This window comes from Melanaphis sacchari, unplaced genomic scaffold, assembly GCF_002803265.2.
Source record: "Melanaphis sacchari strain LSU unplaced genomic scaffold, SCAv2.0 Contig31_pilon_pilon, whole genome shotgun sequence".
Lineage (NCBI taxonomy): Eukaryota > Metazoa > Arthropoda > Insecta > Hemiptera > Aphididae > Melanaphis > Melanaphis sacchari.
This window is the reverse complement of record NW_020271193.1, coordinates 2,148,410-2,173,506: the sequence shown is the minus strand read 5'-3', so window position 1 is coordinate 2,173,506 and position 25,097 is coordinate 2,148,410. Positions and strand designations below refer to the sequence as shown.

At 24.7% G+C, this 25,097-nt stretch overlaps 5 protein-coding genes and 1 long non-coding RNA gene across 6 annotated transcripts in view; 2 read left to right on the top strand and 4 right to left on the bottom strand.

Annotated features, from left to right (window-relative positions):
• The window catches only part of LOC112596264 (rap guanine nucleotide exchange factor 4), a 229,858-nt gene extending 228,669 nt beyond the window's left edge, over positions 1-1,189 (bottom strand). Inside the window, exon 1 of the mRNA XM_025341783.1 lies at positions 844-1,189. The gene's annotated coding sequence lies outside the window, so the exon portion shown is untranslated. The remainder of the gene's footprint in view (positions 1-843) is intronic.
• Positions 1,190-2,534: 1,345 nt separating this feature from the next.
• On the bottom strand, positions 2,535-6,062 carry LOC112596426 (protein ZBED8-like). The gene is made up of 4 exons (XM_025342096.1): positions 5,860-6,062; positions 5,389-5,536; positions 2,682-2,901; positions 2,535-2,622 (listed from the first exon to the last, which is right to left on the bottom strand). The coding sequence occupies exons 2-4, from the start codon at positions 5,450-5,452 to the stop codon at positions 2,616-2,618; spliced, it is 291 nt and encodes a 96-aa protein (XP_025197881.1). The 5' UTR covers positions 5,453-5,536; positions 5,860-6,062; the 3' UTR covers positions 2,535-2,615.
• A 1,301-nt stretch (positions 6,063-7,363) lies between these two features.
• On the bottom strand, positions 7,364-11,655 carry LOC112596306 (glucose dehydrogenase [FAD, quinone]-like). Its single transcript, XM_025341913.1, has 3 exons — positions 10,698-11,655; positions 9,914-10,229; positions 7,364-8,117 (listed from the first exon to the last, which is right to left on the bottom strand). Exons 1-3 carry the CDS (start codon positions 11,433-11,435, stop codon positions 7,432-7,434), a joined length of 1,740 nt encoding a protein of 579 aa, XP_025197698.1. The 5' UTR covers positions 11,436-11,655; the 3' UTR covers positions 7,364-7,431.
• A 524-nt stretch (positions 11,656-12,179) lies between these two features.
• On the top strand, positions 12,180-14,460 carry LOC112596396. The gene is made up of 3 exons (XR_003114768.1): positions 12,180-12,383; positions 13,265-14,058; positions 14,305-14,460. It is a non-coding gene; the product is annotated as an uncharacterized LOC112596396 (long non-coding RNA).
• Positions 14,461-19,671: 5,211 nt separating this feature from the next.
• Positions 19,672-25,097, top strand: part of LOC112596316 (flotillin-2) — a 12,031-nt gene continuing 6,605 nt past the window's right edge. Inside the window, exon 1 of the mRNA XM_025341925.1 lies at positions 19,672-19,961. Coding sequence (XP_025197710.1) covers positions 19,913-19,961 — 49 coding nt within the window. The 5' untranslated portion in view covers positions 19,672-19,912. The remainder of the gene's footprint in view (positions 19,962-25,097) is intronic.
• LOC112596315 (glucose dehydrogenase [FAD, quinone]-like) lies at positions 19,871-25,091 on the bottom strand. Its single transcript, XM_025341924.1, has 3 exons — positions 24,678-25,091; positions 22,417-22,732; positions 19,871-20,749 (listed from the first exon to the last, which is right to left on the bottom strand). The coding sequence occupies exons 1-3, from the start codon at positions 25,014-25,016 to the stop codon at positions 20,070-20,072; spliced, it is 1,335 nt and encodes a 444-aa protein (XP_025197709.1). The 5' UTR covers positions 25,017-25,091; the 3' UTR covers positions 19,871-20,069.

Below are 25,097 nucleotides of genomic sequence, written 5' to 3'. Positions count from 1 at the left end.
ATTTCATAACAAAAACTTTTAACTTAAAACTAAATAAAAAGCTATATACTCAAAACAATTAATGGATTTTTGAAAAGAATAGTTAACAAATTTAATTCTATAAAAATTATTAGATTTACTTCATTAATAATGAATAATATAAATTAATTAATACTTTTAACAACACAACAGTTGAAAATCAAAGATTTAAATAATAAATATTTAATTTTAAAGGAAATTATTTTTGAGGAGAATTAATAATTCTTAAAATTCATAAAAATATATACTTAATTATAAAGAATTGTACTATAAATGATTAAAATGATTTAATTTTGGATAAGAAAAATAAATAAAATAAAATTGACTTCTATTAAATTGTTGAATTTTCTAACAAAAAATGTATGTTGTAATAGTATATAATAAAATAATTTATGAGTAAGTAATGTATCTCAAAGAAGAACAATCTTGTACTAGTTACATGAAAACTTTTTATTTATTTTTATTTTATTTGTAAATTTCTTCTTTTACTAAATTTATTAAATTCTCTATACCTAATGAATTTGTTATATATATATAATTTAAAAAACAACATAAAATTATATTCCAGATAACATTGATACTTTTAAATCATGAAAGGGTATTAATAATAATTGCAGGTATAGGTACAAATGTGAAATACTCAAACACCCATTATAGAAAAGACAAAGCTTTCAGAATATCATTTTTATAAGTACAAAATGATAAAAATGCTTATAGTAGATAGGTTTATTGGTTATTACATTTTAATTTAAAAAAATAAGTAATATTACTCAAAAAATTACTTTGACTTATTACTTAAAATTATATATACTTCTTTTTGCTTACCATTACAGTAGAGTAGGGCCATAAAGACGTGTGTTTGGAATATCTGGAAGTATCGAAGAGTTCACTATTCGTAGTACTTGAATTCCAAATACTTATAATTTATTGTTGAAAATGTATCCCATCCGGCATGTATCATTGTATCACATTGTTGATGATAAGTGTGTATCAAATGTTTTTAATAAACAAGTCCAATAAATAATAATCGCCAAACGGTAAACTATCATTTACAGTTACGGACGTTATGGCACTGAATTCAGTTTAGCGACCACATCTTTAAATGCTGTATTTCTCCTACCATTTATACAGCATACTTCAATAATGCATAATATGTATTATCTTTGAAATCGTTATTATTGTAGTAATAAGTCTAGAGATCAAAATGCCGGAAAGTTTTCGGGAAAATTCGGAAAAATTTCGGAAAAAACTGATTATTTTTTTCCCAAAGCCCCAGAAAATATGGAAAAATTGAAGAATATTCAAATAATACATTTTCGATAAAATCTGAAGTTTTCAGAAAATTAGAAGAAAAAATTTTTTTTTTTTGGAAAATAATCATTTTTATTTTTATTTAGATACGTTTAATCAATATATAAAAAAAATCCTGTTTCAACAGTATTCAAAGGCCCAGTGGTGTTATCAACGCGGCGTACGATCGGTTATCGGTTTCTTTATCTAATAATAGTTACCTATTAATTAATACGGTCAATACGGATATTTGTTCTAAAAATAATGTTACTTATTACGTATTACCTACTTATTCCGTATAAAATAGAAATTGACAAAATATGACAATATTGCCTATTGGTAGTAGTGTCGTGTAATTAAAATAATTAATAAATATTAATACAAGACTGATTATTGATTAAGACTTGATAAGAATCGTCATTACTTATTAGTTATTAGTAAAAAAATTTGAACTTGTCAGTTAATAGTTATGAGTTTATTGCCTATTTATTTTATAACCACTGTCCATTATATTTTGTCGAGTTTACTCTTGTAGGTATTTAAAAAAAAGAAGGTAAGCAATAATATAATATTATTAAATAGAATTAATAATAATGAATAACTGTTAAATTAGTTAGATAACAGTATATTACTATTTTCCGATGTTCTTTTACACTTATTTAATTGTTGGTAGCCGGTAGGTACCTTTTTCTAAAACGCCACTTCTCTACCATTCACTATATTATTTTTATTTACTTCGAAGAAATTTTATTTACAAATATGCAATATTTTTATGTTACTTAGATGATAGGTTTATACTTCGAAACCTAACATTAATATTATATATTAATATTTCCAAGCACTCAATTGTTTTTTATTTTATTTATTTAAAAAAAATATAGATAAAATAAAACAATATTTATTTTAAAACTTATATTATAGACTTATAGTAAATATAAAGTACCCACTTCACGAAAATTTATTTTGAATATTAAAAGTAGGTATTAATACTTTGTAAAAATGTTTAAATATAAGTAGGTACATATATATTGGATTTCCACAATACATTAAACCAGCGTTTCTCAACCAGGAGGTCGCGACACCTTAACTTGTGGTCGCGTAGGTCAAACATAACAAAACGCTAATTTACAAAATGTACCTTTTTATTTAAATATTTCAGACTTTTTATTGAAAAAAAAAAAATTAAAATAATAATAATAAAATTATCTCGATAAGGATATACATATAAAATTAATATACATAATAAAATAAATAATTAGTGTGATCTTTGAATTTGTTTTAAATTTAAAAGTTACTTAATTTGTGGTTCAACATCTGAAACACATAAAGATAAAAGTAAGTTATTGTATAGTGATAACAAACGATTTCTGTACTTAGTTTTTATTGCCACCATGGATGAGAATCCTTTTTCGCACAAATAAGAAGTAGCGAACGGAATCAACATTTTCAATGCCTCTGTTACCAAACTTCCATATTCATTTTTCTGGATAATCCAAAACTTTTTTAAATCTCGAGATGCAAATTGTAGCTGTAAAGTTTTATCAGCTAATAATTCTATCAGTTGGTTGTGAGTCTCAACTGGTAATTTGGCAACTGCAACAATATTTTCATCAAATTAATTAAAAACCCATCTATTTAAGAAGTCATTGTCGTTACATGAGAAATATTCGAATAATTGAATTTTCAATTATCTTAAATATGTTTTCATGGTATCCAAAACACGACCAAGAATAGGACTTTGTATGTTTACATTTTTTTCAATGTAATTTGATATTAAATCAAATGCATCAAAATTTCGTTTTTCGAGACGAATGATCCAAATACCAAGTTTTTTGATAAAAGCATTAACTTTATCTGACATTATTAGAATGTTCTTTTCACGGCTTTATAAGCTTATATTCAAGTCATTCAAATGTGAAAATATATTTACTCAAATAAGCCAAAAATAGTTATGTCTCATTATCTTGGAAAAAAATTAAAAATTGATTTTTAAAATGTTATATTTTGTTTATTAATGATAGGATATATTAACTGTTCAAATTTTTACCTAATATAAAGAGGGGGTCGCGAAGTGATTGGCCATATTTTATACTTATTTTGGGGGTCACGACACTAAAAAGGTTGAGAAACGATGAATTAAACAATCAAATGTGTCTATATCTACTTGGAACTATAAGTATATTAGGTTAGGTTAGTACTTATTATATTTAAGCGTTTAATTTTAAATGATATGTTTATTTTTTGTAATGTACTCGTATTAATGTAAACTCGCAATCGTCCGATGTTGGAGCCTGCTTAATGTAGTTAATACGCTATTGTTCATTTTTCAAATAAAATGAAAAAAATAAAAATGCTTACTAAAATATATATTTACTCAGCGTTCATTTATAATTGTAACTTGTATACGAAAAACTCCATACTCCGGATCAGCTATATAGTTAATATTTATTTTTTTATCCTAGTTCACCGTCTGCTTCAATAAAAATGTCAACGCGAATGGTGAGTGATAACGGACTCGTTCAATATGGAAGTATACTTTTTGCGAATGAAACGGTGAGTTTTGATATCCTGGTACAGAATTATTTTCAGATTTAAAAAAAATATGGCAATATATCTTTATAAGTCCATGCAGAGTTACCCAATGTTAAAATTGTTTTTCCCCCTCATTTAAAACAAAGCATTAATTATCGATGACTCTTATATGTCTGTTCCTATTAACCAAGAACAACGTTTACTCTTAAAACCGAGAAAACCGTTTTTTTATTGGCTATGTGTTGTATCCCCAAATGTATTTACTATAGGTGCTCGATGTTACTAGTAAAGACTGTGTGCCATATTTATGTATGTCTGAGTGTATGGATTCATCTTGTCCTGCTTCCAGCACTAGTACTGACTAATTTGGATTTTCAGATTATCAATTTGCGACCACACAGCTTTCTATAGAGTCCCAGACCTGCGCCAATGACAATAAAATCGTACTCACGCGAAATAAACCGACTATCTAAGAAATTGTTTTCCCCGAAGGGCATTGTTCCTTGTTCACACAGGCCCATAAATCAACTATGCGCGTATTCGATATGTAAACAAATATTGAAAGATCTGATATCATGACAAATTAAACATAAAAATCTGCATACATAAGTACTAGTCCATTAATAATAATTTTATCTGCAGTACCTTTCAAACCACAACTAAGCAATACTGTTTTATGTAGGTCAAACTTTCCACTGTTTATAATAAACTTGCGCTAGGTAAGTAGTTGTTTAAAATCATGAAAATTTATTCTGTTTCTCCTACTAAATAAATATAACCAAGAAATATCAACATTTTATACAATTTACCAGTTTACCAGTTAAGTATAAAATATCGTACGGTAAATTATAGAACTTTTTAATGTCGATAAATTATAAATAACACAATACAATAAAATGATACAAATCACAAACATTTTTACACAGTTACTTGTTTACTAGTTAAACATACCTACATTCCATAATAGTATTTAACATTTTATAAGGTCCGTTCACGGCTTGATTAAATAGTATATTTATGAATCAAAACTAACTTTTAAACGGTTATTTTGTTGATCTTTTGAATGGTAAAGTCAAATGGATCAGCTAGGTTATAACCTACAGAACAGTTGTACAAAGTGTTAGGTATAGTTATTACTTTCTACGCACCACTTGGTCAGGAGAACTGACTTGGAACTAATAAAATGGTACATGGTTAAATGACGAGTGGATAAGTAATACATTTTTATATTTATATAAGTAGGTAATCCATAAAATATAATGGCGCTTTGGGTTGTTGATAGTTTCTTTTGTCAAGTATGTAATAAATATTCAATAATTGTATAAACAGCACATACTTTTGTATCGACATATGTACTGTTATAAAAAAACAGCTCTTCTGTTAATATGAATGCGTATCTATTGACTATTTGTATATATTGAGTTATTGTTTTTTAGAGTTACGCGCTTTCCCGCGAGCGACAGGTTGTAACAAGAATGTATTAATGTAGAAAGCATTTGGTTCCTCCATTATTGGCCTTAAATCTTAATATAAGTTCACGATCTTTACCTGCTGGCGATCCTAAATATATTACATTATCTTCCTTTTGGATTGGTGAGTGGTCCTTGATCATACTTAAGTCATTCAACAAATAAATAAGGATCTGATATAATTTTTCGAGTCAGAACCGAGCTTAATTAACGGTCCAATATGCGACCTACATCATAAATGTAAAATACAAATTAATTTCATACATTTGTCATTCCACTTCTTATAGTGTTGTCAATAGCTATATTGTTTCAGTCAGTTGTGAAACGTCTTTTTCATATCAGCTAAAAAGTCATAAAAACAATTTTTATAAAAATTCTATAGTAATCGGAATTATAAATGTCTATTAATGGCTGATGGTTCTCACATTGTAATCGACTAAGGTTATACTTCCTTTTATCTTGAAAAAGGAATTCGTAAAAGTTAACAGTACAACCACTAACACTCATTTTTTCTCTTTTTGAAAAATAAATTTGTCTTTTGGTTCAATACCTGATAGCATTAATAATTGTGGTGAATTTATTGACCCATCAGATAAAATATCTTCTTTTTAAGAATAAATTGTTCCATTTTTTTTTTTTTAATAAACTCCTCCTCGATTGTTTTTAAGTTTTTAGATCAATGAGTATTTTTGTTACTTGACTGAATATTGCTATTGAAGGTTTGAAGATTTTTGTTAAATGCATAAATGCTTTGGTTGCACTTACCTATACAACAAAACAATTATTATATTTAAATTAGTTTCGTAAAAATCAATGCCCATATTTTACAATTAATTGCAACTACAATTTTATAATTTGTTACCTTAATTTAAACTTAAATATATGAAGATTAATTTTACATATATATAGAGTTAAGACCTTCTCCTTTTCAATATCTCATCAGATACAATCAATGCCAAATTTAGCAATCAAATCAATACTCACAAGTCTTAAATGCCTACTTAGTATTTAATGCTTACCCTGGTACGTCTACATAAATTTTAGACAAATATATCTTAAAAATGAAAATATACATACTAGCTATAGAGAAGATATAAAGTAAAAAAATGTCTATTTTAGTGTAAAAATTTAGGGAAAGTTTAAAGTACATAAGTACTACAATTTTTTTTTTTTTTTATACAACAAAATATCAAAATTTGTTTGAAGGTAAATAATTATTTTATGAGTAAATATCCAATGTCGTAAAAATTAAAACTTCAAATATTCAAAAAAAATTAATTTGGCTTTTCGATAGATTTTTTTACATAGGTTAAAAATTGTATACAGACCCTTGTTTTAAATTTTTAAATCTTAGGTATAGAAAAAAAAAAATTATATAAATTTCTAACTACAAAATTTTTATTTTAACCTTGTCGAAATTTCAAATTTTATGATATTATTACCTATTTAAAGCATGAAAGCAAGAATCTATATTTCTACGATAAGTCAATATTTACTCAAAAGTTAATTATTTAATATCATAAATAGAAAATAGAAAAAAACAGATATTATTATTATAAAATAAATAAAATTAATGTTTCTGGAAAAAAACCAAATCAACCTATCGTAACAGTAAAATAAATTACCTACTTTAATATCAAAAAAAAAAAAAAAATTAAGAAATTATTTGTATACATATTTACTTAGTAATATAAGTTAACAGATAATCTTCGTTCGGAGTTATTTTTCACTGATAATGATTAATTGAATTTAAATTTAACACATCCATCAAAGTGACCAACTATTAAATGATGTGGTACATTCAACTTCTACTATTAAGTAAAGTGGTTACTTACTTTTCTCATTTTATTTAAGATGATGTTGACATAAAATGCATAATTAAAAAATAAAATTATTTACATATTATTAACTTTATTTATTTATCATGAAAAAACTATTGTTACTTGTTAAATAAACATCAAGTTTGATAATTGAAAATCAAAAAATTGATAATTATATAAGCACGACTATAAAATTACTGATAGAATATAATATATACAAGAATAAATAAAGGATAACATTATAATAAATAAAATAAATAATCATAACTTAACTGTGAAAATAAATATTTTATTCAAATAAATTACTTTGACCAAAAGCTTCGAATCATATCTGCTCCCTTTTCACCAATCATTAAAGTTGGGGCATATGTATGTCCATGCGGAATATATGGAAGTACTGAACTGTCTACTACTCTTAATCCTTGAATACCAATGACTTGTAATTTATTGTTGACAACATCCCCCATCCTGCATGTACTACATTGATGATGCCAGGTATTTGTCAGGTGTTGTGATAGACAAACCCAATAATCGTCAGATTTAAATGGTATATGCGTACATTTTGGGTATGGTATTGGACTTAGTTTAGCTGCGATATCTTTAAATGCCTGTGTTTCTTCTACTAATTTAACTGCATATTTAAGTGCAAAAACATTGTCTTCTAAATCAGTAGTATTGTTTTCATAATAACCATAGGACATAATGGGCGGATCTAATGGGTTATTGTTTTTCAAAGTCACGTTTCCACGAGCGTCTGGTTGTAACAGGAGAGTTGCAATAAAAAACATATTTGGTTCATCTGATATGGGACCAAATATTAATTCGACCCCTTTGCCAGATGGTGCCCTTACATAACCTAAACCGTCTGCTCCTGCTGGTGCTGTTAATGGTCCTCGGCCATATTTGAACCATTCTTCAAATAAATGTTTGTCTGATATAGCAGCTTTCGTTATTACTGGTCCAGTTTGATTTACTTCAAATTTTAAAGCTATAGTATTAAAAAAAAAATTATTTATTATAAAATATTATTTAGTACATTTTTAAATTTATAATAATTCTAGTTAAGTGTCAACGTTATTTTAAAAATTTACAATTTTTAAATAATAGTCTCAGCAGTAAGAAAAGAAGTGATTTTAATGTATATTATATTGGGTTCACTATACACTTAACTCATTACAACAATAAATCAAAAATTAAAAAATATTTAATTAAATTTATTAGAATACTGAAGTAGTAACTGCTACCTAGTTATGTTCACAATGTTAATATTCACTGACAAACGATTTTCTTACATTTAAATTAGTTTTAGATTTTGAATGGAGTCATAAATATATTGATTTTACAATGAAGAGTGTTTTTTCCAGTCGATCATTAGCTTTAGAAGTAATAAATATGCTTCGATTTTAAAGTTTGAAGGAGGTTTCTGACAAAAAATTAAATTTAGTTTCACTTTTGAAATAAAAGTAAAAATCTTCTTGTATTTTTTAAAATACTCTGAAATAATAAAAACTAAACTAAGGAGAATCAGTAATTATTTGAACAAAATTAGTATTTGATAAAATAATTTCGAAAAAAGCCAGTTACGAATGAATATCTATAATATCCAACAAATTTAAACTTCATATAATTATAAAAAATACATGTGTCTATCTGGTTACTTTTATTTTGGTTTAGTAGAAAACTAATGGCAAACAAAAAAATTGTGTTCAATTTTAAAATCATAAAAATAAAAATAAAATACTTTCGATAACCAAAAATATTTCAAAATATGTTCACCAAATATTTATGTTTGAATTTCCTATGCTTAGTATAATTTTTTAAATATTTTGTATCTTTTCGAATTATTTGTAGATATTTGAATTTTTTTTTTTTTATAAATGACGATAGTAAATTATTGCCTAGGTAGGTCAAATTTTTGAAAATCGAGTACAAGATACCTCATAATAAGTTCTTATCTCCATAAAAAAATATAAAAATACATTAACACAATTTCTTTTTACATACATTTGAATTTCAAATTCTTACAAAATTTGTCAAAATTACAAAAAGTTATGAAATCTTTAATTTTTATAACTTAGATATGAAAATTTAATACAATACATTATTATATCATTCCAAAACTATTAAATTTTTATAAGTTGTATGATTTAAATTATTTGTGATTGATAGGTATTATATTTGAAGTTCAAACTTGAAAAAAATTACATGTTTTAAAAATGAATATTGATTATTTTGTTTAATTCCAAAACATTATACGCGGAGACTTAATATATTATAAATAGGTATATTAGATATTTCACTATATTCAATGACTTTTTAAAAATATTGAGATTAATCTTAAATGCTATTTATTCATACTTTGAACATGTTCATTGTTTTACAGTAAGGTAACATAAACTCAAAAATATAATGATAGTGATATTAAAATATGAAAATATATAATATTTAAATAATTCAACGCTAATAATAAGGAAATACTAAAAGTTATTCAACCTACAGAAATACTAATATTGAAATAAATTTCTTCGATAGTAGTATAAATTAATAAATCATAAAATATAGTTATTTAAATATCTTTTTTGTATATAGGTATAATATGGTATATCATTGAATTCAAATTTAATACAACGATTACAGTTATTCACTCGACACCTAATTAAAGTAAAACAAAATTGCAAGGATAGAATCTCATTAAGTTTCTAAATAGATATAAAAAAAAAAAATTAGTTTTTAAACTCTAAAAATTATATAATTATTATTGCTTGAAACTTGAAATTAACATACCAAATGTGCCATAGTGGTCAAGTAAAGTTTTTCCAACTGGTAAATCTTGGATTACTGGTATACCATGATTCTTTAAGTCATATTTTGGTCCAATACCCGATAACATCAATAATTTTGGGGAATTAATGGGCCCAGCAGATAGAATTACTTCTTTTTTAGAATATACTGTTCTAATTTTTCCATTTTTAATAAACTCCACCCCAATTGTTTTTTTAGTTTTTGGATCAATGATTATTCTTGTTGCTTGGCTAAGAATTGCCACATGAAGATTTTGACGATTTTTGACTGGTCGAATAAAGGCTTTAGACGCACTAACCTACGCAATAAAATATACAGAGTTATTCACTAATTTAAAATTAATAATAAAATAATATTTTTTGAAGTTCTTAAAAAAATGATTAATATACAATAATATAAATAAAAACTAAATTTCAATTTCACTTTTAAATATTGTTAATTATGTTTAAATATAAAATAGTTTGGTGTTTTGGGTATCAAAGCAATTTACTACAAGTACTACAAAAATTAAATTTTTATCAAACTAAGTTGAAAAAAATAGTTTTTAATAAATTGATGAAAAATAGTGCTAGGTTTATTTGGTGGGTTATATAAACAATTACAAAACATTTAATGAATAAATAATAAAAATTTTTTTTATCAAAACGTGATTTGGTTGTTCAGAATTGATTCTTTAAATTTTATTTATCTATTTTTCATAGAACCCAAAAACTGGTTTCTTATTAGACGTATATTAATTTAATTCATAAATAATAAATATATTTACTCGATGTCCATTTAGAGTTGCGACTTGGAAACGGGATACTCCATGTTCAGGATCAATTGTATAATCAATATTTTTTTTTAATCCTAATTCTCCACCAGCTTCTATAAATTTATCAACGCGCGTTGAATGATATCTTACTCGTTCAACGTGTAGATTTCCTTTTTGTGAATGGAATGGTGAGTTTTGATATTCTGGTATAGAATTGTTCTCAGATTTCAAAAAATAAGGTAATACATCATTGTAAGCCCAACCGTCATTTCCCAATGCTGCAATTGTATCGTAATCTTCTTTTTTTCCTCTTGTGTAAATCAGGGCATTTATTATTGATGAACCTCCCATACCTTTTCCTTTTGGCCATGGACAACGATTGTTTTTAAAACCAAAACAACCATTTTTTGCTGGTTCGGCAATATAACCCCAATTATAATCCGTTGTATCTAAAAATAGTAACGCCGCTGGTATATCTGTGTAAGTAGATTCATCTTGACCGGCTTCTAGTAATAGTACCGACCAATTTTGATTTTCGGATAAACGGTTTGCAACGACACAGCCTCCTGGACCGGCTCCAATTACAATGAAATCATACTCACGAAGTATCGGTCTATTATCTATAAAATTGTTTTCTCTGAATGGAATTTCTTGTTGTTGATATTGTCCATAATTTGACTGATACAATTGACTAAGAGTTAAAGATGAAGAAAAAATAAAAATTGTGAATATTATTAGAATATTTTTCATGATGACGTGACCACTTAGATGGCAATGGTCCTTGACTGTAGTCAACTGATGTCAGAACTGTGTGTCCGGGCCTCAAACAATGCTATTTATTTACTTCTTCTCCTACTATGTTGAATTAATATTAATAAGTTACTCTTGTTTCAAATTTCAATAATCAGGAAGTGTAAATTTGTGTTACTTGAAGTTAGTTATGCATTTTAGGTAATACTCAAAAACCAGTAAGTTAAGTTGGCTATATAAATAAATTTATCAAAATAGTTTTATTTTTTTTCAATATTTATCAGCTTCTAAAACAATTACCTTGCATTAAATTATCAAGGTTTTTGACGAGATAAAAACAAAACATATATCAATATAATAAAAAAAGAAAAAAATTATATAACCATTCTGCTGTATCTACTATCTGCAATAGGTCATATAGATGTCGAGAACACCACGTTATTAAGTAAGTCATTGTATGAAGTACCTAAGTGTTAATTTTGAATTTAATTATAAATCATTGCATACACAGAGTGGTTCTAATCAACGTTGATTTAAGTTAACCTTTATTACAAAGTATATTCTTTCATATGTACTGTATGATATTGGATTATTTTATGATTTATATTATGTTAAATTTTTTTTATATGATAAGGTTTTTGATAATACTTTTAAAGTTATTTATTTTACTATTATAGTAGGTTGGTTTAATTTATACTGAAAATATTGCACATTTTATATCATACATATATAATTAAGAATCATTATAATAATTCTATATTTATATTTTATGTAATTTATCATTATTGTTAACTTTCAAACTAATTTCGCCTTACTATAGGACGATGTGAAAAGGTTGTAAATCGAGGTATAAATATGCAATGAAACTTAAAATTAATTTATATGTTTTGAAAATGTGAATGTGATATGTGTAAATCTAATTTACTCATAACAATATCGAAAGTCTCTGTAAGTAGTATTTTTGAATTACGAACAAATAAAAAAATTTTTAATTTTTTTCAATCAAATTCAAGTTTTAAATATTTATAAAACAAATATTGTGCTTAAATGTTTTTTAAATTTTTTGGTTCCAGAATAAACATTTATATTAGTTATACTATAAAATAAAAAAAGCTAATACATACATTTATGTTTTGAAATTTTCAATTATTTGATATATCTACAGTTATACGTTTTTCAATTATATTATTACGTATAATAGAAATATCGATTCCGACAATCTAAAGTTTCGTGTAAAAATTTCAAATTTTTCCTTATATTAAATTTGAAAATCCAAACATTTTTATTTTTGGAAATTATAATGAGCAATAAATATCATACACAAACACGCTCAAAATACATCATTGTAAAATAAATACAATTATTGTTACATTCAGAATCTTAATAGTTAAACCTTTAAATGCTTATAGTATTATGTTAGTTACTTTTGAATTTTTATTGTAATTATTCTTTTAAGGAGATATCAAAAATAATCTCATCATACTAAATCTTCACAATATATTGTTAAATTAGAAAGGTAGAAACTAATTTTTTTTTTCATTTGTTGTAAATTATAGGTACATGCTTCAAATAAAAACTTAAAAGGGAGCATAAATTGTCTTTAAGAAAAAATTTTAAGCCATATTGTTTGTTTCTTTTTTTTTTTAGAGCATTGAAATTTGAAATTTGTATTTAATTAAACAGGATGGACGATTATTGTAATTAATTTATAATTGTCCTCACCAAATTCAATATATATCAATGTCACTTCTAAATATTTATAAATTTAAATTATAATATAAGAATAAATTGCATGAATTATAAGCGAACTAAAAAAAACTTTTTTTTAGATATGTTGGTACAAGTAGACCCAGATTAAGGATCGATTGAGGCCCAGGACACCATAAATTTAGTGGACCCCTTTTCAACTTTAACTTAAAAATCATTGTATCACTACATTTTAAAAACTGTATATTATCATTACTAAATATAATGTAATTAATGATGTTAAATTTTTCTTAGTTTGACTTGTTTTATGTTTATTTTTTATTCTTGTTAATTTAGGAAATGCTCTTTCAGCCGAACAATTCATTTTTATTTTTATTATAATTGGGCACCTCATGCGAATAGATTAAGAATACCTATTATTAATTATTACCATGGGCATAGCGAGGGTGGGGCAGGGGCGCACTTGCCCACCCCTGCGCCTCAAATTGAATTAAAACAATTTTTTTTTTTAATTTGTAATAATTAAGTTTTACATGAAAATTGAAAAATTAAATGCGATATAAGAACATTCAAGTCTAAAAATAGTTTAGTGGGACCAAGTGTAATCTACACGTATAATCATTTTATATTTTATCGATTGGTCTATGTGTAGATTATTTGAATTAAGAGTTTTAACGCTAATCGTTTTGTACTTTATACATTAATATCAACTTTTACTCAAACTGACAGCGATAATGTCGATATTATAGAATTTTATTACAATCACTTTTTCAAAACGCATACTGCTAATAATATAGTGCAACAGTGCATGCTATTCTGTGTTAGCGTAAACCCTAGGTTAGGTTAGGTTATAAACGAATAACGTTTAAATTTTATATTATATTGTACACGATGGACAAACGGAAGTTTTTTGGTGGTAAGTACAGTACATAATATTATCTTATATTACAACAATAAATAATACAAATATAATGCAATCTTTTACATATTATGTATAATCTTATTAACTGCAGTTTCTTATGCATCGACTAAAATTTATCTAGACTCTAATTTAAATTTTTTAGCTCCAAAAAAAAGAAAATGGTCTAAATGGTAAATTAAATTAACTTTTTTTCATATCAATGAAAATTGTATTAATTATATATAATGTAAATTATTTTAGGTCTCTTCATACTTAGCGTGCATAGAAAGCTGATATATGAAAAGAAGGAAGAGCTACAACAGACAATTCTAAGTAGATTTTGTGAAGATCCTAGACAATTGTCATTAATATAATTATACGTACAAAATTGTTTTTTTTTTATTTATTTTATTACCTTATCGGTTTTTTTTTTTATTTTACTTTAAATTATTAATATATTTATTATTGGCATTTTTATAATCTTGTTTTAATTTGTCCCCCCCTCCCCCTGATTGAAATCCTAGCTACGTCCATGATTATTACTACAATTGATTACTATCAATTATTAGAATAACAATTTAATATTTATTATCATTTAGTAATTTTTCGTAATATAAAATTAAGAACATTTTTATTTTATAAGCATTAATTATCTACTGTACTTACTACAATATTTTTTTTTTTAACTTTTTAGACACATTAAAAATATATGTTTATATGAAAATAAAGATGGGCTTCCAAAATCAATGGGCCTTTGGACCGTGCTCCCCCATTAATCCGGGCTTGGATACAAGCATTGATTATAGAATCGACAGATAGGCAATAGTATAGGGATTTCCAGTAATTAATATTTAATTTATAATAGCTGCCGATAGGAAACGTTGTATGAATGAATAGGTATTATGTTATTAGTATTGATAACAAATAAAACATATTCCTAGTTCAGAGACATTCAAAATTTTTCATCCCACGGCTCCTTTTTATCTTCACAATATTTTGACGGCTTTCAAATTAATTATGAAAAAAAAAACAATGGTTATAATATTATGGATGTAAATTATTATAATACATTAATATTTATTTATTTATCATATGATTGTATAAATCAATTTACAAATAAATAGGTAATATAAAAAACATGAAATGAAATATTTTATGGTAATAAATATGAATTAATATTTAATGAGACGGCTGAGGTTGTTATGTTTCATAATATTATGTTCAAATCTTGGTTTTAGTTTAGAAAAAACTATTCTTATTTCTTTTTTTACACAACGATATAGTTAGTCGACGAACACAAATCGCGATTAAAAGTTATTTTTTATTTTTTTATTTTTTTTTTTATATTTAACGAAGATACTTGACAATATATAAACTATATATATATATATGTATATATAGGTATTTATATTTATACACATATTGATACATGTTCAACTGGTCGTGCGTGTTTCATTATCGTTTCCAGAGTTGCTACATTATTAGGTACATTAATTTTATTTTCCGGTTTTTTGCCACAGCTCCCTTCACCAACTCATGTGACGTCCCTAAGAGTACAGCTTGAATACCTCTGCCTCAGACAGATTTGTGGCAGTAACTGAAACAGCGATAATCCTGTTCCTGTATATTCTTAGTACTATACTATCGGTGGTTTGTCACAATTAATAATACGTTACGCGGTAAGCAACCCGATAAGTACCAAAATAATAATTTTTTTTTTTTATTACAAAAAATTAACTTTTCAATGTAATGATTCAGTAAAAACTATTTTATGTGGCAGTATTTTACTTAATAATAGATTCAGTAAATTAACTAAATATTTACAATAAAAAAAATCTTTATTTATGCCGTAATGTTTAATTTTAATTTTATAAAAATACTCCTTGATTAAATGTAAAATAAAAATGATAAAAATGTAAAACAAAAAAATAAAACAAATTATATTGTATTAATCATGTTAAGAATAAAAACTCAACCAAGTATTTACGTAAAGTACTCAATCACTATTTTGATGACTAAATAAAATAATATAGTTGTGTTTCTACTATAATTATATTTTTTTGTTAAATGCATTTAACTGTGAACATAATTATGTAAGTTTTTATTCAGCTTACTCAACAGATGTATCAGTTTATTTTATAATCAATGGTACAAGTAAAATAATTTTAAAGTGTAGTATTTATTTAATAACTTAATTTGATTTGTTCATTTTCACTAAAATTATAAAATCTTAGTTTGATATGTTTCCCAATCAGGTTTATGAAAGTAGATACTACCTAACAGAAAAAAACTCTTTTTACCTACCTACTTTCATATTCATTAATATTTATAATTTATACGTACTTTGGGAAATATAACAAGTTTAAAAATAAATTTTCATTATCTTTGATATATTTTCTAAAAACTTTTCTTTTTTTTATGTCGGGAAGACAATTTTAGACCAGTATTTAAAATTAATTTATGACTTTTTGAGTAGTTATACTGAATACTCTAGATTGTAATTTAATAAAAGAAGTCAATCTCTAACTAATAGTCATATTTTTTATGGTTTATTAAAAATTATATACTTATTTAATATATTCTAGTTAAGTAGTGGTGTGGCCATAATTTTCTTGCCCAAAAATGAGATATTTTTAAAAGATTTTAAAAATTACCGGTACTTACAAGTCCCATTAGATACAATTATTAAATGTCTTTATATAATTTAATTAATAAAATAACATTTTATTACTTACATTTATAAAACTTACACAAATGTGATATGTATATGTATAAATATTATCATAATTATTTTATTGTATTTAATATTAATACTTTGAGTACCAAACTTAAGTATTTATTACAATTTAACATGTATATATATATAGGTAAGAAAAAGTAAAATAACTCGTTAGTCGTTAGGTACTACTGGTACTATAGTGACTATAGTACCTACCTATATACAACTGCAGAGGTCACCAACTTTTTCAAACAAGTGAGCTACATACAAAATTTTAAGTCTGGTGATCCACATTTAGAAAAGAGGAAAATTTATTTGATGAGAACAATAAAAGATCATTAGAATTTATTTTAAACGTGTATCTCTAGTTGTACAATAAGTTTATCAGAAAAATTAAAAAATATTTAATTACGGAACCTATACTTTTTTTTTTTTTTTTAAAGTTAATTTTAATAAATTAAATGTAAAAAATCTGTAAACATTATTTCAATTAATACATAATGTTTAGTTCATTACTGTCTTTTTAAGTTTCCACATTTGCAAATAGAAAAATTATCTTGGCCTAATAAACATATGCACTCGTTTTAAATATCTACAAAAAAAAAAAAAAAAAAAACTCTAACGGGACGAGAATTCCTGATTGAAATGATAAATTTTACACTTTTTATTTGTATAATTTTATTATTGTTAAAATTTTATATTTTAAATAAACTATCTGAACGTAAACACGAAAGTATACGGAACATATTATACAGCATATGACTGTTAAATTGACAACTGACAACAATATTTAATTTATACCGGCTATCGTGATCGATTGATAGGTAATGGTAAAATTAATTTTTATTACGACCTAATTATATATTTATTTTTTTTTAAATCGACTGGTAGGGGATCCTTGTACTACAGAGTACAATCTCTGTATGTTTTTGTACTCGTGTAAAAATAAGGCGTGTGCGTTATATATGTGGATATATAACCTTTTTAATCATTTAAATTACGTACATACTCTAGTATACTACTTTCTTATGAATATATAATACATATGTATACGCATATACTAGTAAGTACACACATATATGATATATATGTATTTAATTTTCTATGTGTTGAATTAATTTTCCCTAATCCAACTCTAGATGCTTACCTACCATTTATTAGCTGACTGAATTTCTAACCAAGAAGGAAGAAATAGGTTTCATATTGAAAAATTATAATTTTATACTTATTAAAAAACACTTAACTTACTGAAAATACGTAAATGAATATTTTTATTAATTGATAATACAAAATATTTGCATATATTTATATTGTACCACTCGATGCACATGACCACAGACTGTGTCATACGTAGGAAGAATGCAGTTATATAGAGCTCCGGATTGTGGTCGATGGGTAGTCCGAGTGGATATAGAATGGTTTTTTTATGTAAGGACACACAAATATACCATTATAATTACAGATGTCTATATTATATAATATAGGTAAGCATTAGTGTAACTTTGTATACAATAAGACGTACATAGTAAAATTCTGATAATGACATTTTTTTATATGTTGACTTCAAAAAGTGACCTTCAATCATCATAACATTGTAATATAACTAATGAGTGTATTATTTTTTTTCTCCTGATTTTTGATCAAACCGCCAATGGTACTAAATAAATTTCTCCTCTCCATACATCTCTATCTTCTGCTGCTATTTTCTATGGAACCTCTGGTTTTTTCTCCGCATGCAGAGACTGCAATTTTCCCAGAGGTTTTTTTTTTACCGACCAGGTTCTCTTCTATTAGTACATATATTAAACACTCACAAATTGTGGTTATTATAATTTGTCTACAAGAAAGCAATGCATTTAAATTTTTTAACATTTTAAATGAAAATAACGTTATTTTACCTATCAAGGTTATCATATTTTGTTTTTTTAGAAAACGGCATGATGATAATTGAAAATTGACAATTACTGTACAAGCATAATACATATCTATAATTATTACTTACCTACTAATTACTAAATATTTTATATATCTACTTAGGCCACTTAGGGACAGTCTTGTAAACAATACTTTTATTTTGTAATCGGAATACATAATGGAATAAATGAGAATTAAAGTATTCAGAATATATATTCGAATATTTGAAAAAGTATTTGAATACTATAAGAATACTTTTTTTTCTGGCAATTTTTGTCAGTTTTGGAATGGTTAGAATTAACAATTGTTTATTGCATTATTTTTCGTTTATTGAATAAAACTAATATTCATAACTTATAATATGCCTATTAACAATAGAAAAATGTCTTGTAAGATATATAAATTAAAAACTATTTTTCAGGTTCAAAAAAAAGTAGGTATTTATTAATGGATAAAAAAATACAAATAAAAGTATTCAGAATACGTATTTAAATAATTTTTCAAAAATGTATTTAAAATAATATTCGAACACAAAAAAGTATTCAATTAGTTTTACTTGAAATTTGAAAGCATTCATTCGAATAGGTACTCTACAAGACTGCTTAGTGCTTAGGGTGATATCAGTGATATCACAGAATATAACAATTGGTGATATTGCCATTTGCCAAATAGTCTTATCTTCTACGCCATTTATCAGCATGTACAGTGGTACCATAAATTCAGATTTCAAAAATGTTTTATTTAATCTGTGGTATTATATTTCATATGCAGTACCACTGAATAGTTCGGCGTCAGCTTAAATGTTTGAATAAACATTTATAACATTCCAATTTAATATTGTTATCTACTTCTTACTACTTAGTACTTATTTTAAAATATCAATAACTATTCAGCGATATGCATATCTATGGCAATATGTGTTAAATAATAATTAATCTCTATTTTTTTATTACCGAAAACACAAACGACAATTTTGTACAATATATTTTTAATCTCTGAAAAATATGTGATTATTGTATTATTTATTTGATATTTTTTACATTCAGTTTAGTTGAGTCACTATTACGAATAATAATCATTCGTTTTTGTGTGAAATAATAGTAGCGAATACTAATCAAAGATCAAAAGTTGACTGTGAGATTAAATAAAATCACGTAATTCTTTTCTATACATATAAAATTATTATATTTATAATTGTAAGTAAAGAAACTTAAAACATTTATTAAATATACAAAAATGGGACAAATACATACTGTTGGACCTAACAAAGCTCTAATTGTTTCTGGTAAGTGATAACATTTGCATGTACTTGTATTTATATTGACATTAAGTATAATAATATTTGTAGTATAATTAGATAAATAAATAAATAGTTTATTGAATTCGTCTATGACTATGACCAATAATTGTGAATCATGTCTGCCGCTTTTTCCCCAATCATTAAAGTAGGAGCATAAAGATGTGCACTAGGAATATGTGGAAGTACTGAACTGTCTACTACTCTTAATCCTTGAATACCGAAGACTTGTAATTCGTTGTTGACAACATCACCCATTCTGCATGTACCACATTGGTGATGATAATTATGTGTCAAATGTTTTGATAAACACTCCCAATAATCATCTGATCTAAATACTGTGTGACTGCATTTTGAATATGGTTCTGGGTTTAGTTTGGCTGCAACATCTTTAAATGCTTGTGTTTCTTCTACTAATTTTACTGCATATTTAAGTGCATATACATTGTCTTCTAGATCAGTATTACTGTCATAATAACCATAAGACATAATAGGTGGATGCAATGAGTTATTATTTTTCAAAGTTACATTTCCACGAGCATCTGGTTGTAACAACAAAGTAGCCATGAGAAATGCATTTGGTTTTTCTGACAAAGGAGCAAATATTAGCTCAATATCTCTACCAGATGGTGATCTTATATAACCTAAACCGTCTGCTCCATTTGGTGCTGTAAGTGGTCCTTGGCCATATTTAAACCATTCTTCAAATAAATAAATATTTGATATAGTTTGCTTGTTGAGTGATGGATTTGTTTGATTTACTAAAAATTCCAATGCTAAAAACAAAAAAAAAAAAAATACAATATTTTAAATTTAAGTGTAGTTAATTCTCCAAGAAAAAAAAAACTCAATGAATTTCAAATTTTTTTAACATATTGGTATTTTACTATTTTTAAATTTTCATTATAAATAAGAAAAATTTGTTCACAATTATTTTGTGACTTCTTACAAAACATTAAATTACTCAGGTTTTTTTACTTTGGATACTTGTGTTTGTTGGATATTATCATACAAAATTAAGAACCTACAGGAAATAAAAAGTTTAAATTTTAACTTTTCAGTCATAACTAAAAGCTTTTATAGGTTTTAATGAAAAATTTTAGTACCAAAAATTAAATTAATACTTGAATTTTCACCTAATTATATATTTTAAACGTATACAGGCTCATAAATACTTTTATCATTTAACTTCTATACTATCCTATTAAGATAGATAATTAACTAATATTAAAAGTTATTAAAAAAATGTTATTTGTTAACCCGATTTAAGTGAGTACAAATAATTTTTTGAATTTGTTCAAGTGCATATGGCTTATATATTCATCATTTTTATAATAAGAATAATTGTTTAATTTTTACTACTGAAGGGCATAATTGAATGATTTTAATAATTGAGAGAATCAAAATATTCAAATATGAATATACATAATATACTCTATAATAAATAAATAATATAATTTTGTTTTTTCATTTGTTGGTGTAATATTATTAAATTTTAGTTTAGAAATGATAATAAATTAATAACTATCTATTAATATTTAATAGCGATGGACATAATTTTTAATGGATTGATGAATGTAGAAATGATTAAAAATAAACAGTTTAAGCTGAAGTAAACATTGTTATATCTATTAGGAACTGGATTTATATGCACTAAAAATTGAATTGAAAATAATGTAAAAAAATAAATAATAATTAATTATTAAAAGAAGTTTTAAAAGTATAAAAAAGTATTTCGTCATCTTCATCATTGAATATTCTTTATCTTCAATCTATAAAATATTAGCCCACATTAATAAAAAATTAAAACAAAAATTGATCTATATTATGTTGCATATGAGTATGTCATCTTATCTGTAACAATAACGACTGGTCTTATTTTATCGATATTATGTGGCTGTACACGTAAAAATACAAACAAATATATGTTATAAATAATAATAAGCATTATCAAACTACTAATATGCATTAAATATGCATTTAATAGGTAAAATAGTTGAAATATGCAAAATAAAATTAATGTTCTTTTAATAAGAATGATCTAAATCAGGACAATTTTCATCAGATTTCAAAAATCTTATTCTAATATGCATTTGCATATAAATCCGGTCCCTAGTTATAATGTACTATAACATTAGAAATTGTAATGTGTTATGTCTATATTGTATTGTATAGTTTATGTATAAATTTTTTTAGATTAAAATATTGTAATTCAATTATTATTCAGTAAATAAATTAGTAATATTTGCCTGACAGTCAATAATTGAAAGCATTCCAATTAGGTATTTCGAGATCTCGAGAACAATTCAATTATTTTATTCATAATCGAAATATCTCGATTATATATCTCAATTATGACCATCACTAATTTTTATATAAATAAATTCAAAAAATTATTTAAAAATTAAACTAGCATGTGAATAAAATAATAATGTGATTATACCAAGTGTGCCGTAGTGTTCTTGTAAATTTTGTCCTACTGGTAAATCTTGGATTACTGGTATATCAAGATTATTTAAGTGATCTTTTGGTCCAATTCCGGATAACATTAGTAGTTTTGGAGAGTTTATTGCACCTGCAGATAAAATAACTTCTTTTTTAGTATATACTGTTCTATGTTTTCCTTTTTTAATAAATTCTACTCCAATTGTCTTTTTAGTTTTTGGATCAATAAGTATTTTTGTTACTTGACTGAATATAGCCACATGGAGATTTTGACGATTTTTAGCTGGGCGAATATAGGCTTTAGATGCACTTACCTATAAAACAAAAATTAATTATTCAACAGAAAACAATATATGTAAAAACAAGTACATAGTTTATAATTTTTAAGAATTAAAATTGTATCTGTGTTTAGTTTATAGGATTTTAATTTATGAGTCTTAGAAATTGATATCTAGTAGATACTAGATACCTACATAATAGATATTAAGTTAACATTATAAACTATTTAATTAAATAAAAATATGCTTAAATTTTTAATTAAAGTTTAAATTAAAGGTTCTCATTTCATATTTCCTTCATTTCTGATGTATTTAGTGATTCTTTTAGGGTATAAATGCATACTTGTTTTTAAGTTCTCTAAAATATGTTACCCTCAAATTAGTAATTACCAAATAAAATAATTTATATTTTGCATATAATATATACTTTTATTATTAACAATGTTAATAATGTCTTCAAAATAAATATTATTTAATATATTTTTTCTACAACTATAAGTAGGAATGCCTCTATTATTTATATGCATAGCCTTCTACACTGTACACATTGTGTTACTCATTGGAAAAAATCCCGATATTCAGTCAGCATTGTCTGTCACGGAGCTACTAAACACTACTCCTATAGTAAAATAAAACAATCAAATTTTTTTTTTTTTTTTATTAATTGATAGTTTTGGTGGATCTATTACCTAAAATATTATTATTAATTTTCAGAAAAAGAACTTATGTATTGTCAATATAGGAGATAGATAATTTAAAATTTTACAGTATAAAAAAAATTTTGTTACTCTATTATATTTTGACGTTTTTAGTTGTTCTATTTTTAATCATCATTAGTATGTAATCAATCCATAATGAAAATAAGTGGTATACGAAAAAAAAGTTTGAGAACCTTTAATCTCAATGACTAATATTTTATTTATTTTTTTTGATTATTATTATTATTTTGAGTTATGTTGTTAAAAAATGTATAGTTTATTTAAATGAATTAACATCATTCTGATTTTTTATCACAAAATATTAATAATTAACTTTATGACATTATACATAAATTTTAAATTATAACAGATTTGTGAATAATTTATTATTAGTTTATCTAATATTTTAACATAAATTCTAATTTTTATTTTTGTTTTCCCAATCTAATAATTTTTTTTTTACTGTTAAATTTAATTTACAGATTAATGTTTATTAATTAAAATTACTATCTAGGTAAATCTTTATGTGAACATAAATATAAATACATAGAAAATAGTAAAATCTAATGCTGGTCAACATAACTATGTATAGAATTATATGATAAGTATGTATGCAACATAAGAATAATACATTTTACCAGAGCAAAAATTGTAGTTTAACAACTTAAAATCAAGATTTTAAACTAATAATTAGTTTAATTAGATTAATTATTAATCAAAACAAAAAAAAAAAAAATGTGTTGATTTACAGAAATAACTAGGTTACAAAATTTTAGGTTTCTTTACGACATTACTAAACATGTGTATGACATTTGATACTAGTAAAATATGTGCATGATTTGTTCAAAATATTGTTTTCAGAAAAATATTATTTTTTTTGTTTTTTATTGAGTGAGAATATTTTAGGTATTATTGATTATTCAGTTTCTTTAGCATATTTTGGAATGTTTTTTAAATTTTAAGAATAAAACATTTATATACTTTAAATATTGTTATTTTATTTTTAGGCCAACTTTTACATGTTATTTTTTTATTATTCACCTCAAAATAAATTAAAATAATATAGAATATATTTTTGGGATTATATTTTAATTAAGAGATGAGTTAAATGGTAAGAGTGATAGTTCTTAAAAACTTCTGCTCCTTCCTGAATAATTTTTGGTTCAGAACATATAAGCTTAATATATATTTATTTTGCTATTACTTTTTCTGATAAGGTTAACAAAAGACTATGTTTGTTATTTTTATAATTAGTTAATTCTGTTGTCAATAAATGTACTTACTCGATGTCCATTTAGAGTTGTGACTTGCAAACGAGATACTCCATATTCCGGATCAATTGTATAGTCAATATTTTTTTTTAATCCTAATTCTCCACCAGCTTCTATAAATTTATCTACGAGTGGTGAATGATATCTTACTCGTTCAACATGTACATTTCCTTTTTGTGAATGGAATGGTGAGTTTTGATATTCTGGTATAGAATTGTTCTCAGATTTCAAAAAATAAGGCAATACATCATTGTAAGCCCAACCATCATTTCCCAATGCTGCAATTGTATCGTAATCTTCTTTTTTTCCTCTTGTGTAAAACATGGCATTTATTATTGATGAACCTCCCATGCCTTTTCCTTTTGGCCATGGACAACGATTGTTTTTAAAACCAAAACAACCATTTTTTGCTGGTTCAGCAATATAACCCCA

Bases quoted from the DNA above. Each gene is read 5' to 3' on its own strand.
- LOC112596426 (XM_025342096.1), bottom strand. From the start codon at position 5,452: ATGATCAAGGACCACTCACCAATCCAAAAGGAAGATAATGTAATATAT. The intron at 2,902-5,388 runs GTAAAGATCGTG...ATATTGTTGCAG, and splicing joins ATATTTAGGATCGCCAGCAG to TTGCCAAATTACCAGTTGAG.
- LOC112596306 (XM_025341913.1), bottom strand. From the start codon at position 11,435: ATGAAAAATATTCTAATAATATTCACAATTTTTATTTTTTCTTCATCT. The intron at 10,230-10,697 runs GTAAATATATTT...TTTATTGCGTAG, and splicing joins CAACTCTAAATGGACATCGA to GTTAGTGCGTCTAAAGCCTT. The intron at 8,118-9,913 runs GTATGTTAATTT...TTAATACTATAG, and splicing joins TGACCACTATGGCACATTTG to CTTTAAAATTTGAAGTAAAT.
- LOC112596315 (XM_025341924.1), bottom strand. From the start codon at position 25,016: ATGGGAGGTTCATCAATAATAAATGCCATGTTTTACACAAGAGGAAAA. The intron at 22,733-24,677 runs GTAAGTACATTT...TTTGTTTTATAG, and splicing joins CAACTCTAAATGGACATCGA to GTAAGTGCATCTAAAGCCTA. The intron at 20,750-22,416 runs GTATAATCACAT...TTTTGTTTTTAG, and splicing joins AGAACACTACGGCACACTTG to CATTGGAATTTTTAGTAAAT.